At 37.4% G+C, this 17,562-nt stretch overlaps 1 protein-coding gene across 6 annotated transcripts in view; it reads right to left on the bottom strand.

The window, feature by feature from the left end:
* The window catches only part of LOC113045587 (agrin-like), a 141,155-nt gene that overhangs the window by 100,256 nt on the left and 23,337 nt on the right, over positions 1-17,562 (bottom strand). For all 6 annotated transcript variants that reach the window (XM_026206024.1, XM_026206025.1, XM_026206027.1 and 3 more), the window contains exon 3: positions 1,603-1,818. In XM_026206024.1, coding sequence (XP_026061809.1) covers positions 1,603-1,818 — 216 coding nt within the window. The remainder of the gene's footprint in view (positions 1-1,602; positions 1,819-17,562) is intronic.

Genomic DNA, 17,562 nt, shown 5'->3' with positions numbered 1-17,562 from the left:
GTGTGAATTGAAAACGCCTACCAGCTATAAATATGTTTATTTTGCCTACTCAGCTGTATTTTGACTTTGAGTCAGTTTCCCCAAAAATTATGAATCAGTACGGCCATTTTCAACATTGATAATGATCATAATAAATGTTTCTTGAGCGGCAAATAATTGTATTATACTGATTTCTGAAGGATCAAGTGACAATGAAGACTGGAGTAATGGCTGCTAAAAATTCTGTTTAATTATTTTTTTTTTTTATATGCAAAAAATTCTATACCACCGGAGTAGATGTTGGCAAAAGATGGCAGCTAACATGACTCTCATCTCTCACCTCTACCCAGGAGAAACACTGAAACGCCCGTTTATCTATCGCCACTGATGGCATTTGAGCGAGAGATATATGACCCCTGATAGCCACACTGCAAATTTCATTATCCCAATAGCAGGGAGGCTACTGCCCATTAAAGCCCTGCCGCGGAGCCTGCAGCGATTAGCATGGAGCCAAACATCAACTGCATTAACACAAAGAGTGATCTTTAGTGCGTTTCTCAATGGAGGCTGAAGTTTACTGATAGGCTGGGGCTCTCATTCCTCAGGACTGATCACTTCCTGCTAGACAACATGTGAGGCGGCTAATTAGAGCTCTTTGAAAGCTTTGTACGGCATGTTCCACTGAATCACGTAATTAAGGCTCACGCTGGCCAGGCCAACAGCCACAGAGCCCGTCTAATGATGGGCCACATTTCACATATTAGTTATCATTCATGGAAATAAACTGATTAGAATATACATGATGAACAGAAAACACAAAACTCACATTCTCCACGCCATAGAAGATCTATCCATATAGGGATTCATGAATATAGAAACATTGGGATAATAAGTGGATAATTATTGTTTTTGGCATGTACACTATCAAAAATGCTTGAATAAAAAAAAAAATTGTGAGCAAGTGGAAGGGTGTAGAAAAACTTCTGTGTAGTTAATCCAACTTGTGAGCATGGTCCAAAATTGCCTAACTTAGAGAAAAAACATATAAAGTGCCAAATAATAAATAATAAATAACCAAAAGAGCTGTAAGGTTATGGTTTCAATAAATAATTAAAGAAATCAACAAAACTTTCTTGCAATGTACAGTATTTTATTTAGGTTGAAAATGTATATATTAAATCGTTTTTTTATTTAAATCGAAACAGACTAATGTAACTTTTTTACAGATGAATATTTTATATTTTGCTTTAGTATATTGACTAAGGATTTTAATGAAAATATATATTTTTTTTAAATTAAATTTTACATTTTGCATGTTTACTATTTTTCTTACACAGTAGAGTATATAATGTTTATACATAAAAATGACTGACCATCATCATATTTTGGGGTCCTTCGTATAAAAAAAGAAAGAAAGAAATCCTCTGGTGTAAGAAACATGCGTCAGTGTTTAAATTCACTAAAAGAGCAACCAAATATTATTCTAAACTCCTTTTGTGTTCCACAGTGAAAAAGAGAGTTTGGAAAGACATTGTTGGTGAATTTTCCCTTTAATTTAAGAACAATAGTCGGCAGGTCCTCACAAGTGTAGATGTACTGATTTGTGCATGTGACTAGACTTACCACAGGGCCCTCTGCGCATCACCTTGATGCGTCTCTGTGTATTGCACTGGGCTTTCTCCAGCTCACACTCATTGGAATAGGTAGAGGAGTCAGAACCGCACACCGGCGCCACCACAGACGTGCATACAATCTTCTTACAAACACACTCTCCTTTAGAGGGGTCAGTGGAGTCTCTCTCACACAGCGCTCCAAATCCACACAGCTTTCCTCTGCAACCTACAAAGAGACACAGACATAAGTATCAATTTTAGAAAGCCACAATCATATGAAAAGTGCAGCGTTCTAAAACACTACAGTAATATGAGGATGGAACAAAAGATCCTCCTCACGCAAAGTAGTGTTCATTTTAAAAACTCTTTTAATTAACTCATGACCTTCAGAACTACGGTCTGAAGAGACAGGATTACAGCGTTATTATCTTTGCTTCCTTTTATTATTTTGCTTTCTTTTTGTGGTACTTGTCCCAACACAAGCACTCTGCTAGGAAGATCGGGTTTTAGACAGTTCATTAAAAAACTGGAAATTTTATAATTACATTTAAAATAATGTAAAATAAAATAAACATTTACAAACCTTACGAACATATTTTTGTTCTCCACACTGCACAACAAATCCAAAACCCAAATATACATTGACTAAGCAACTAAAAATAGCTAATAAATAATATGATAAAAATGTCAAACTATTTCCATGTTTTCCCCCAAAAATAACTTTTTTTTTCATTACCTATGAAAAGCACACTTTCTTTCCACTCTGTCACACAGCATCTTTCTTTCTCCTATTCTCCACTACAATAAACCATACAGAATTAGTTTCCTGTGAGTGTTAGGGGTAGGTGTAGGGCCATAGAATATACAGTTTGTACAGTATGAAAACCATTACGCCTACGGGATGTCCCTACATTTCACAAAAACAAACATATGTGTGTGTGTGTGTTTGTGTTTGTTTTAAAAAAAAATGATGTTCAGTATATTACAGAACTATTTTACAGAATTTTTCTTATCACGGACTACCAGAACAGGTCCAGATAGGATGGCATGACCACTCGGTATGGTCCAGGATCTGTCTAGCTGTTCCTGATCACTGACTTCATACAATAACACACAAACACTAAAAATAATCTGTGTTAACTCCTCTGAGACATTCCTGTCTCACAATTGCCATCAAAACACAAACATCCATTCAAATCAATTCTCTCAGGCAAGGTCCAATATGGCAAGAACCTAGAGCTGCCACAAACTGATTGACACCTATCAGGTGAATGCAATGAGCTTTTCTTTTTTTTTCCTGTTTTATTTTTTATCAGTAGTCGGCTACCTACAAAGAATCACACATGTGGAACATAAGCGGGCACACGACATGCTCACCTGCCCACTGTTGTCTCTTACACAGTGCTTGTCACCTATGTACCTATTTGAGATTCATTGCAGCACTTTGGCTGCTTGGTTGATTCTGAGTAAATCAGGTCAAAACCAACAACTTGAGGACACAGTCATATAGAGTCCGTGAAAGCCTCTCAGTGGGATTGGGCTGCAAAGGACGGCACTTCTTGGAGACTCACTCTTCAGTCGCATATCTAGAGACTAATTAAAGAGGCCGGTGTTATTCCTATTATCTGACACTGTATAAATTAATGTTCAGAAGAAAACAAGAAAGAAGCTGAAAAGAAAGAGTGGAGAATAAGACATTTTGTTTTCTTTATCATTATGTCATTTTGCTCCTTTATATGTTATAATCGGATCACTATAACTGTTGTAAACCTTTTACAATTTGCACAAAAATCTATATTCATCAAGCAAAAATGGACAGCCAGAGAATAAAAAAAAAGTAATTAAATAATAATAAAAAAATGCATATATTAAATATATTAAATAGAAAGCTGTTATTTTAGATTGCTGTATACAGTATTTACATACATAACTATATATAGCATATATATGTGTGTGTGTGTTGTTATATTAAAATACATACTGTACACCAACATTACACCTCTAAAATCATTTTGCAAAACAATATCCTATTTTTTCTGATTATTATGTGGGTCCACATAATAGTATTTCCATCAAATTAATTAATTTACAGAACTCTAATTAAGGAAATTATAAACTTTAGATGCAAACACTTTTAATTGTGCAGATATTAACAGCCACGAATAAGAAGTCAGTGTTGACTCACAGTGACTCACATTTCGCCACAATCCCTACAGTGTATATCAATGACTGTGGACTGTGTACTATGCACAGAGAAATCAAGCATTTAAACCTGGTTGCTGTTGAGCATTATCATATATAGATGTAATAATAGAGCAGACAACCTGGACCTAGGGTCAGTGACTGAACGTCTGTGCCTGTGAGCGTGACAGGAGCTGAATGTCGGAGCTATGCAAATTCATGTTTCAATAATGCATATGTATGTGAAACATCTACTACTTAATTCTTATTGATAGGGGGAGGGAATCTGAAGCCCTGCAAGTCTATTCCATCAATGAGAGTATAAAATGAAGAATGAGAAAGCTTTTCCATGGCATGCGATTCTCAAGTGAGCCAGACCACACCGATTTTCATTCCATATGTGTAGGTTATCACTCATTTAATCATTTCGCAATCTCCATGACTTAACGTGAAGTGTTCAATTCGAACCGCAACACCTGTGCCTTTGCTGAAACTCATATTAAGTCCTCTTTTATTTGTAGCACACTAAACAAGGAGCCAAAATCTACTCCGATGACTTTTACATTCTGTCCTAACCAGAAACAACACAATACATTAGTGAAAAAATAATATAAATTCAACATAAATTGTTTTTGCATATTCAGTACAGACCAGAATACTGAAAATGTACAGTAAATTTATGTTCATTTCTGTCTTTAGCTAATCATAAAATGAATATAAATTTTTCATACTATATTTCATAATGCTGTAATGCCTAATTTCGGTTGTAGCATTTGATTTACTCTAGATTTGATTCTAGTTAAACCAATTTATCATTTATCAGCTATAACAAGAAATATTGTCTTATCATTATCAGGTAAAATTCGATTATAGAAGCATCTCTAGTTCTGATTGGACAAATTGTGTCAGTTACGCATTCCGTGTAGATTGAAAACTTGCTACACTGCTCATTATTTATGCATTAGGTACCCATGTCTTTCGCAATCGGCGTTATCTAGAAGTGTGAGCAGAGTCTTCCTGTGGCTGCACATTTCTGCCATGATGTCAGCCTAGGCGTTTTGAGCTTCACGCTCATTTTCTAGCAATGTGGTGCCACAACCATGAGCGCTGGAACATGTTGCCATGACAACAGCCCTAGAACCAATGGGGAAAAGGCGTTGTTGGTTTTACAATGTGTCCCATTTCCACATATAGATGTGTGTGAAGTTGTGTGAATGAAAGCTCAAGGCTTTAGATACAGTATATTTGTGCTTTCCAGATGGGATTTAATATGTATTGACCTATAGTTCTCTAAAATACAATAAGAAATGTCACTTGTCCCGTTTTCATTGAATCAAATCTCTCAAGTCGTTTTGGTGTTTTGTTAAACTGCTTCAGTTTGAGAAGAAGAGACCCATTATTGGCTGTTTTTAGCTTTAAACTGAGTCCCTGTAATCATTTCACTTTAATAATATTAATGCAAAATGATGGTCCAGTGATGGGGCTGTGGAGGTACAGAAGACGAAACTGTGATAAGCAATACTAAAAGGATATTAAAGCATGATTGGGTTGCTAAATAAATGGCTGAGGAATAATGGCTTGTTTGTGTCAGTGAGGACACGTTCATCTCCTGGGAGACATCCATTTTCTGAGATATTATTCTAAAAAATCTAATTTATAGCAAGACCACCAGGGGTATGTGTGATACACCTCTGCTCTGTGCACGAGTAATGGAGAAAGACTCTGGAGACTATACCATTGAGGCAAACACAGCATCAGTTTTGCTCTATAATAACAAAACGGAGGGAGCGAGCGAACTGTGTCTAGTAGAATAAGCAGTCTTCAGTACAACAGGTTGTGCGTAAATCCCGGAGGCTTCCTATACAGATTTCCCAGTGTTTACTGTCTGATTAAGTTATCGACTACTCTGCACTGCTGTTAGATACAGTAGATATCTGACAGGAGTTTCAGCAGACATTCCCAGTGTGACAGTATGTGGTTTATGCTGGTATAACTGGTCTCCCAGCCTGTCCAAAGATAGTTTAAGATGGTTAATTTGCTCCCTGAGCCTGGTCAAGCTCTTCTAGCCTGCACAAAACTGGTTTAGGGAGGTCTAATTGGTCTCTCAACCTGGCTATCTTGTGTTCAGCTGGTTTTGCTGGTCTTTGCAGACTGTCCAACTTACAAGATCCCAAAACGCCTCTAAAACAAGCAAACCAGACTAACCTGGGAGACCAAAAAACCATCTTAGATATTTTTTCCCTACCTGTGCTTCCTTCTCAGCCTGTTTATTTCACCCTCTTCCTCCTTGTCCTTCCATTTCATTACGTTTTATTAAAAACTAAAATGAAGGGTCAGGGAAAACAAAAAAAAATATGAAAGCTGGCGTTATTTTGTTTCTCTGTAGCTATATATAGTATACTGGGCAAGGGCAGGTCACACAAAAAACCCGCTCTATTTTCTCAATTTCCACATATAAAAGCCCAATCAATTCCTCTCTCTCTCTCTGTGCACGGTCCCACCAGCTCGAGGCCATGACCCTGGCTTTAACCTCGCCGAATGTATTTACCAGCATCGACTTTTGGTTAAAACTCTCCCACACATCATAGACAAAGGGCAAGGGACAGAGAAAAGAGGCAGAATGAAGAAGTACTGTACATAAAAAGAATATACACAGAAATGTGATTTTGTTTTTCTTAAGGCATGTTTATGGCAACCACTTTTAGGAGGGAGAGCCCACTGGACTACCAAAGGGCAATGTGGCCGTGGAGAGGTAAATCTATTATGACAGGGGGTTCAAGGACATAGAAGGAAGGCGCAGGAAGAAAGTTTATCTTTTTCTTAAAGGATAAACAATGTTTGGAGATTTGCACTCCAAAGGTAAGCAAGTAAACTAGAAGCAAGTAAACTTGATATTTACAATCAGAATCATACAAACCATTCCCTAAACAACGAGCCTGTCCTCCAACAAAAAACGACCATATAGGTCGTTTGAGCAAGCAATTATTACGACCTATATTTACGTTTTAAAGTTAAGCGCCCTGTAGCGGGTGTAAAAATAATGACAGTATCACGTTGCGTCTGTCGTCATGAATTTACGTATAACGTCATTACGAATTAAAATGCACGTTTATTTAAATGCAATGTGTGGGCGTTTTACACCGATCTCACAGTATTTCCTACATATTTTACTAGGTGGCTTATTCGTTTGAATGACCACACCTAACCCCACCCCTAAACCTCACCCTCACAGAAATCATGCTAAATTATGATTTATTGAGCATACATTTTCGTGCACGTCCGTTACCTGGGATCGAACCCATGATAGCATGATTACATATCAAGGTATCACGCAATAATCTTCTAACTGAGCTACACGAAACGCAAACCAGAGGTCAAATAAAAGAGTACAAAACATTAATATGAAAACAACCTTTTGCCGATAGGGGCGCAATTGTAGTATACGCTCTGATGGGTCGTATTTCAGGGATTTGGACAAACGACCTATACAAGCGTATTAGTTGGAGGACAGGTTGTAAACAACACATAAATACATGATAAACTGGTTAATCGGTTTCAATGTTAGACAGTCACTTCCTGCGCATTGGGCAGTTTTTAACCAGAATAGGCTGTAGTGTTAAGTCAAAAGTCTGGCTCAAAAACTGTCACTTCTCAAGCCCTAGTATTAAAAATGGAGACCTGAGAGCAGGACCTACTATGTCACGATCTTATCTCTGGGACAAAAGAAAGCAGACAAGCATTAAAATGATTACAACTTCCTGAAATATACATGAATAAGTCACTGGTTTCCTGACGCTACCCAAGACTCTATAATTTAAAGCCGTCTGGAGTGAGTATGTTGAGGAGTGCGTCCTCCTCTCTAACTCATTCATGCACATCCTCCTTTGCACGTGTGCACCCATATTCCTAGCGCTCCTTCTGAACTGCCCCGTAGTCCATCCACATCATTATGTGCCTTCATTCAACCAATTCACTTAATTCATCCCTCTCCCCCAACTCAGCCTTTTCTTAGACATTTCTCTATCATCAGCCTCGAGGATCTTTTTCATCTTTTTTTTTTCACTAAAAAGTTCAAAGATGAGAGTGAAGTAAAATTGAAAATGGGTAAAATAAATAGTGAAATTACATGTACATGCTTCTTGAAATCCATTGAGATATTGCACTTGGTGAGGGGGCAGATCAATAATGGAGAGGGATGGGGGTCTACGGCATCTCTTCTGGACTAAATCCAAGCAATAGCCAGATGGCTTCATGCTACACCCACAGGAACACCAAAAGAGCTCCAGTATTTATACACTGATCTGCTGAATTACAGTACACTAGGGGGTGAATTCACTAAACATGGCATTTCAACACAAAATAAACACGTTTTATTTGACTAACCACCAGTAATTCAGTTTAACTTGGTGTTTATGCACTGAAATAGCACTGTGCAATTAACACTGCACTATTACTGCCGGCAGAAAACCGAATTTTATTTAAAATAGATGTTTGTGTACATTTTAAATTGATCATGGCTGTAGAATAATTCAAGGAGTGATGATCAAATTAGAGATGCACCAATATCAATTCTGTCTGAAAATCACAAGACACTTATTGTGCATGACTAATAATGATTGACTACAAAATGTTTTATTACTGTGTAAGGCTGCACAATTAATAGAAATTCTAATTGCGATTACAATTACAGATGCTACAGTTATGTAATCGTTCAAAGCAGCAATTCATCATTTAAAGTCCACTTATGTTATTCTGTGTGCTTAAGATGTGTTTTCCCCCCTTTATCGTAAGGTTTTCTTTTCATTGTTTTAAATTTAGTTTTAATGTGGCATTATAATACCATGCGTGTTTTTACTTTTATATTTAAAGAAGAAACAAATCAAATGTACAGTTGACATTTGAGGCTTAATACTATAGCAAAGCAATACATTTTTTTTTCAGTTAGTGTTTTCAGCTTGTTTATTTTCATATAAAAATACAGCATGCAGTTGCTTCAAACAATGGCATTAACATTCAATGTAAACTATGAACATCGTAATTAATAATCGCATTTACAATTTTAAGGGAATAATCAACAATTATCATAATCATGCAGCTCGAGAAAATAAATAAACAAAGAAACATGCAAAATGTTTTTGAATAAAAGATGGATTTTCATTTTTGGGATCCAATAAAGATTATATTTAACAGCGCACCTAATTATTATTACAATTTTAAAATAGGCAGAAATTAAATTAAACATCCTGTCTGTAGAAAAAAATATATAATGGTCACTGTAATACTAATATCGGCTGATAACTAATATGCTGGCAATCTGTTATTTGTTATTATGAGAATGAATCCAGACACAGTGTAGTCAAGCACATTCTCTGAATTTGAAAAGGTAAAACAATAGCATAAGTCCCATTAAAGTATGCTAGATCATGATAGACTGCATCCTCGACAATTTAGCACTCAAAACTGATCTGGAAGATGGGAACCTGCATACATTTCTTCATTTAATCTGGCACTTTAGCAAAGCAGACTGTGGGCAAATGAATGCTGCTGTTCAAACGAATCAGTGGGCACAATTAATTTTTAGTAAATTAATCTTCCACATTTTGCAATACATTTAGCCATTCCAAATGAGTTTTTTAACAGACCATGCTAAACGTCATCAACTTCATTGTTATCCTGCCATCGTAAAAATACCTCCCTGGAAGACATTTTTTTTTTTTTTCAGTTTTATTTAGATTAAAGTTGCAAAGGGGTGGAAAATTTTGGGAAAAATCCTGGAAAGTTTATAGAATATCTGGAATATTTCTTAGATTTACTGGAAATGTTTCACCTTTTTGCAACCCTAATTCAGGTGCTTCCATTTTAGCTCCCGACTGAAGAAAACTGGCTGTTTAGAATATTGAATTGCTTCGATTAGGATTTCACTTTGTCTTATTTTAACCTTTGCATTTTTTTTATTATCAGCTTAACTTAGATAAACAAAGCTGGGACATAACCACACCCTCATGTCAAGGCGGAGGTCAGCAGCTGTGGTCTATTGGAGGAAGGCTTTAGTCTAGCAGCAGGACTGGCGAGTGCCCATCTTTGCCGACTGGCCAGCAAGACAATGAGCCCCCCCCCCAACCCCATCCTTCTCCATCTCACACAACACCCTGATCAATAACCTCACTGCCAATCAATACCTTCACAAATCACTTCATTTTCTCTTTTTCTTTCTCTAGCACTTACAGGCAGGAGAGTAAGAGAGAAAGAAAACGAGCAAGCTGCTTAAGTAAAATGTGACCTGCCCTCCAAAACAAAGAAATAGTTAGTGCAAAATAAAACCCATTAAAAGCCACCTAGTATTTCACAATAAGAGAGCTCGTTTTAGCTGCTGTCATTGTTTTTCCTTTTTTATTCCCCCTTCTACCTCTTCTTCTCTCACTTAATAACTTTAAAAGGTAAGTGCAGAATACGATCGGGCTATTTTCCTGAAATCAAAGCGAATCACAATGTGCTTCCATCAAATTCAACCTGTCTTGTGTTCTATAAGAAAAATAATTCAATAAAAAAAAAAAAAGAAAACCTCTCCAGAGTTGGAAAATGGCAAATATGCATTAAAAACACAGAATAAACCCAACAGACTAGAATTCAATGAATCATCTTCAAAACCCCTGCTAGCTTTCAAGCTTTCTTATTTTTATTTTTGCTCTTTGAGTTTGCCATTATGTTATTCTGCTGCATATCTAACCCTCAAAAATATGCTGTTTCCAAATGGAGAGCAGGGAGAACTATTCTGCATTTCTTTTTTGGGTTTCCAATGACTTTGGTCCACATGCTTTCAAGAGATTCTTCCAAACTCATTGTGCAGTCAGTGCATTCTCATATCATTATAGATGTTTGAAAAAAGTCAGAGAAATTCTGAGGACGTCTGAAGTCTTTACTAAAGACAATGATCAATAAAAACCACACACACACACAGCCTGCTACATACACCTTGCTGTTTCCCGATAAAGCATTTTCGGCATCTGCTGATTGAATAGCATTCCTCTCAAATTTGCTGAATTCTCCCTTCAAAAGATGACCGCATGATGAAGCCTAAACGCAGTGTGATTTATGATGCTGAAATAGCTATGTGCCATTGTTTATCCATGCATCGATAAAGCTGTCTGTTGGTGTGTCTGGAGTCATGGATACGACTAAAACCTTTGGAAAAGGAGAAGGTGGGGAAAGTATCCACAATTCCTAGCTCCTCGCATGGTTTGAAGGGTTAATATAATCCTCATCTGCCTCTCCCACCCGATGTGACCTTCCTCTCCTTGAATGTCCCTACATTTTTACTGGGGACTGATGAGTGGGATTTGCCAAAAGAAGGGGGATTTAGCTAATGAAAAAAAAAGAGTGCCTGTGATGTGCAAGTGTGGGAGAGAAGCTACGATATAAGCGACTGTTAGCAAAAGAGGGTGACAAACAAGACGAAGGCAAGGACCAATGCGTCATGAGCTCCAGATCAGAGCTTGGCTCTGTCTTTGACGCAGATGTCCCAGCAGGGCTTATTAAAGCCAATTACCATTGTGAAGAAACACTGCCCGTCCACCATCCACCCCATAGCATAGGCTTCTCCAACCCATCTCCTAAACCCAACCCTTCGTTGGCTCTTGGCTGCATATTACCGCACTGTCCATGGCTCGGTGACAGCTGCGAATGGTGGTCCCTCAATTCTCTGACAGGTTTCCATCATGAAGTGAACAGATGGAGTTCTACACCCCCATCACACCAGTTACACTAGCAGTTCTCTCTCCTCTACTTGTGAGAGAGAGTGAGACTGACAGAAAGAGAGAGAAGAAGACTAACACCCGCCCCACCGCCTCAAGATCTGACCTTACTTTAAAAAGCTTCTTCTTGACGCTGATTTTCGCTCAACATATGCGCTTCCGCTATAACCAAAGCCATGATTTTGTTCTCCCAAAATAAAGCGAAAGCTACTACAAGGCTTCTCCTATCATTCATGGTTGCCAGCATGAAAGCTACTGCATTTTTTAAAGTGATGGTTTATCATTTACTCAGCCTCATGTCAATCCAAACCTGTATGACTTTCGTTCGTCTGTGTTTCGCAAAATGTCTGGTTTTTGGGCTGGTTTTGTGGTCCGGTCATGTTTTGGACTCTTGGCTTTCATTATATGGACAACACATTTTCAAAATAACATCTTTTGTGTTCGGGAAAAAAAAAATGTAAATAGTCATTCAGGTTTGGACATGGTTTGGACATGAGAGTGAGTAAATGGAGTGGAAAGAGAAGACTGGCTTTTGAAAGATACCAAATGGAGAGTTCTCCAGAAGATTGACTGAATTGTTTGGAGGTGGAATGGACAGGTGGTGACTGACAAGGTCTCAGGGGTCTCTGTAGAATCAATGTTGGCTCTTGTAACAGGCACTGACACTTCAAACCCCCCAGTGTAATGTTGGCCCCTGGACCCCCATCACTCACCCTAAAACACAATCTACTGAGTGGGTTTTACATCACAAAATTCTCCCCTGAATGCACTTGTTTAAAGAGGCCAAGAGGAATGCCTGAGGATTTACGCTAGTCCTGAAATAGATCCAGCAGGAAGGAACAAATCCTGCACTGGGCTAAAACTATTGCCAAAGTCATCTCGGACTTCACTGTCCATAGTTCAATAGTTCAGCTGACTCTCCCAAGAGCTCAGGCATTAGTGTAATGGCATGTGCAGACACTGGAACAGGTAACAGGCACTCTGTTTTCACCATAATCCAGCCTGAGCAATAAAACAACCTTAGCTGGACTACTACCAAAGACACTTCACACCTGAAAGCTTTCTGCAAGCAAGCCCTTGTCCCTCAAGAGTACAGGGAATACAAGCAATGTCTTTGACATTTACTACATCTAAGTACTGTAAAAACCACACCCAATTCTTCTGTTTTCTACTTTTTATGGTTCATATATGAGCCATAAAGTAATGATATAACTTCTAGGACTTATTTAACGCAAAAGTCAGCATTGGTGCCCAAACAGGGGGCCTCAACAAAGCCCTAATGAGAATGCAAGATGATTAAAAATGATTTAAATTAAGTTATATTAATAATATAACTAAAATTACTTATAATAATGTAATTAACAATAATAAAAAAAAACAACAAAAAAAGTATTTTTAATATATTTTTAAAACAATGTCAACATGAAATAATTATAATAAATTACTAAAATAATTATAATTATTTTAAAAATAAAAAAATAAAACACTAAAAATAAAGTAAATTTAAACTTATATTACATTACTAATGTTAATTAAGTACACAAAAACAAAAGGTTAAAAACCACTAGAATTCAGCATGCATTTGCATCAAGACCAAATACAGTACTTATCCAAACATCATATATTTTCTAAGGTACAGCACATAAGCCCAGGCATTTCATTAGAAAGGGTGAGTGCCAATTACATTATTTGTTATAGAGTCAATAACCATAAAATGAATAAATTGTAGAATGAAAAATGTAATGTCACTCTTATGAATGTAATGTATAGGTTGTATAATTTGTCCAGTAAGAATTCTTTTTTGGGGTAAAAACTGTTTGTGGACCAAAACGTTGTGAACTCCTAATCTAGTTTAACTTCAACACACTTGTGGTGAAGTGTTTACTCTATCCCTTTCTTTCTTTCACTTTATTCTAGTACTTCAGGAGTAGCAATCAAACTCAGGGCCAACAACCCAATGTTTAACTTTTCTTAATCTCTCACTCTGAGATTGTCTCTTTGCTCCTGACCTGTATAAAAACGCTCTTATTTCTGATGTGTACCGTGTGTAGTGAAGGATGACAGATAGGATTGTGCTCTGAGTCACAAAAATCCTGGCGGATCTCTACTCATCAAGCCCCCACCTCTCCCCAATGGCATGATGAAGTAATTATGCAAAATTAAATATATCCTTGGTTGATTAGGGTGCCAGATTAAGGGAAGTTACCAGTAGGGATAATGTTGAAGCGAATCAGGTACAAACATTTCCTGGTTGTGAGCAGTCCCACAAAGGCTGACCTGACTCCAGAGCAGAGATGGTTAATGGCTTTTTTTAAGCAGCAAATGTAAAATATTCAAGAATTTGAGGTTATCTGCATAAGTGCACCTGAACTGAACATATTACCCTTTATTCACTGATTAATGAGACTAGCAGTCAGGTAAAGTGAATGACCATTCAGCAATTGCATGTGATAGATGCTTATGTTGAAATAGATGAAAGCTCAATGAATGTGGGGACTTTTCAACTTTGAGCATTTTGAATGATGAATGGCTCCATGTTGCAGAAAAAAAGCTATCAAGGAAATCATATATATATATATATATATATTAGGGGTGTAACGATACGCGTATTCGTATTGAACCGTTCGGTACGAGGCTTTCGGTTCGGTACGCGGTACGCATTATGTACCGAACGGTTCGTTGGACTAATTAATTAAATTTGGAAAATAAAAAAGGTGTGTGAAATATAATGTTATGCGTTCAACAAGGTAGAATAACCCAAACGACGTAACAGGCAATGCCCCTGACACCCCCGAAGAAAAAAAAACACCAACTTATATGTTTATGTTAGGCTACTCAGTCAGGCGCTCGCTCACTCAGTACGCGCTGAAGGCTCGGTACGGAGCCCCGCACGTCACCTGTAGGAGAGAAAAAACATCAATCCGTGGCGACGGTTTTGCAATCCGTCCCCTCAGTTTATAAACCGTGCTCATGAATTAATAAACTGTTCACTCGGTTTAACAAATCGTACCCAGGATTAACAAACCGTGCCCACGAATTCCCAGTCCGTGCGTTTAGATAAACCGTACCCTCGGTTTTTGAATCCGTACCCACGAATTCATAATCCATGCACACGCTTTCGCAATCAGTTCCCTCGGATTTGAAAACTGACACGCATTTTACACTTAACAGTGAAACATGCATCTAACTCCGGCAGGTGGGGTGAGGTGGGTGGAGCTTAGTATAATAAAATCACAAAAATAAGTCTTCATGTTAAGAAAGAATTGTACACAAGCATTTCCAAAACTGTCCAAAGGTTATTTAAAAATAAAGCAATTCACAAATTATTTTATGACAAATATTTTTACTGTCTTGTACTCATTTATTTAGCCTACAAATTAAAATTATAAAAAATAACTTTATTTTTATTTGTATCATTATTATATATTATTAAACAGGTTATGCATAAGAATCTTTTATCCAAAATAACTTACAAAAGAGGAAAAAATTACTCCAGAGTCAGTCACAATGCCAGGTTTATTGCACAATAATAATCAAGTGCTATTATAGATTATCAGCAATTGAACAAGATTTTAATGCGCATCTTTCTTATTAAATCTTTGTATTCCACCTCGTACTACACTTGATAGAGAATCACTAAAGACACTTTGCTGTAAACCTATTCCACATAATAATATTCAATAAAACTGTATGTTAACACGTAGGAGTTTGCTGCATGAATCCGTGAGTACGGTTTACAAATCCGAGGGAACGGATTGCGAAAGCGTGCACACGGATTATGAATTCGTGGGTAGGCTACGGATTCAAAAACCGAGGGTACGGTTTACAAAATCTAAGTGCACGGATTGGAAATTCGTGGGCACGGTTTGTTAATCCGTGGGCACGATTTGTTAAATCGAGTGAACAGTTTATGAATTCGTGAGTACGGTTTATAAACTGAGGGGACGGATTGCAAAACCGTCGTCACGGATTGATTTTTTTTCTCCTACAGGTGACGTCCCGGGCTCCGTATACGGACATCACCGCAGCGAATGGTGCATTTACGTTATAGCCGCGGATATGAGACCTTACTTTGTAGTGGAAAACGCAGGTTTTAAGAACATGCTTAATGTAATTGAGCCCCATTACAATATTCCTTCACGAGCCCATTTCAGACAGACCGTAATTCCTGCTTTGTTCCAAAAAACATAAGCCCAAATAGAGAACCAATTGAGTAAAAACACACTAAATATAAAGAGTTATAGAGTTCCATATAAAAAGAGTTACATCTTTGTATTTGTTCATAACCACTACAACAATATAACATTTAATTTTTAAAAAAAAATTTATAAGGAGCTATTTTTGTTTTATACAGTATGCTGCTAAGAAAACACCATAGAAGATGGGTAAAGAATAGCTCCATCATTGTTCAATGTAAAAAAAACACATACTTTGTTAGTTTTAATAAATAAAACATTTTTTAAAAAATCAAGGAAATTTATCTGCCAATTTTTTCTTTTTGCTGTATCTAAAACGTACCGAACCGTACCGAACCGAACCATGACATCAGTGTATTGAACCGAACCGAACCGTGAATTTTGTGAACCGTTACACCCCTAATATATATATATATATATATATATATATATATATATATATATATATATATATATATATATATATATATATATATATATATATATGTATATATATACACACACAAGGGTAAAGACTATAGACTTTTATACCTTATTGTACAAATCTAGGATATAGGTGAAAATATAAAAGAATGAGTAACAACGGTTCATGTTATTCGCAGTGCCTGAATACAGCGTAAAAGGTGTGATTTGATATAATTATCTTCTCCACCATCTCTGTTCAGACACACAAACACAGCCTCTTTTCCTCCACAGTGAGGTCATTTTCTCCATACGTCTCTTTCAAAAGGAGATCATATTTCTGTCTCCCTCCCCCACACTGCTGCTGGTAACATGTTGACACTTATTAAAGCTGAACGAGGCGGCAAGTGGCTGAGTTCGGTTTGAATGGAGAGACTAGGTGAGAGGAGACACACCTGTATGAGGCCCTAGGACTTTACACAGGGCCAGAAGGTATCGTGCAGGGGCTTGAGAGGGCCGACATCATACAAATAAAAGGTCAGCATCAATGTTGCATGAGCAGTTTGATGCTGAGGTTGCCATGCCGACCGGTCTGGGTCTTTCCTGACTCCAGCTGGGTCTCATCATGACTCGATGGATTGGAGACACCCAAACAGGACATGCATATTCATTCACCTCACATTTGCGTTTATAAAAAAAAAAACAGCTTTAAACTAAAACAATTACACACACTTTTGCCAACAGCAGGTGGGAGCAAGTTAAATTAGCAAGCAAGCACCAGTGTGTGAAGTCTTCGGAAACGTAATGAAATCGCGTCTGCTAGGTAGCGCTCATGCTGAGTATGCAAGCACACATTGTATTAGATCCACAGACATTGTCTCTAATGTTGTCTGTTGAAACATAATTGCATTTTCTGGCATTAGCTAAAAAGAACTCGGTTGTTAAAGGCTAAGCACATTTTGTCACTTGCATTGATCTCTTCCCACAAATCTCTTCTAGAGACCGGCTCAGACTCCTGCATAAATACAATGTGCCTCTGCCATCAATGCATTGATTTGAAAGTCAATATGGGTATTTATTACATTTTACCAATTTAAAGCTAAAATCGATAACATAAATGCTTAATGCTAGAAACCTTAATGACAATGGAGAGCAATCTAGGAATACAGAGATCTCGCAGCTGAACAGCACACAACTCAAGACTCACAGCAGAAGCTGAGGAGGATGACATCCATTTGGCTCCAGTCGATGACAGAATGCTAACAACATGCTAATGCAGTCAACAGTCCTACACACAGTGGCATGTGGAGCAACCATGACTGAATCTGAGGTACTAGGTGTACTATAAAACATTGATAACTATCAAAATCAACTAAAAAATCAACCTTTGCATTGAGGTTTATGACATTTATCTTGGATAAAAGAACACAGTTTATGAAG

Source organism: Carassius auratus, chromosome 27, assembly GCF_003368295.1.
Source record: "Carassius auratus strain Wakin chromosome 27, ASM336829v1, whole genome shotgun sequence".
NCBI classification, from domain to species: Eukaryota; Metazoa; Chordata; class Actinopteri; order Cypriniformes; family Cyprinidae; genus Carassius; species Carassius auratus.
This window is presented reverse-complemented; position numbering and strand designations above follow the sequence as displayed.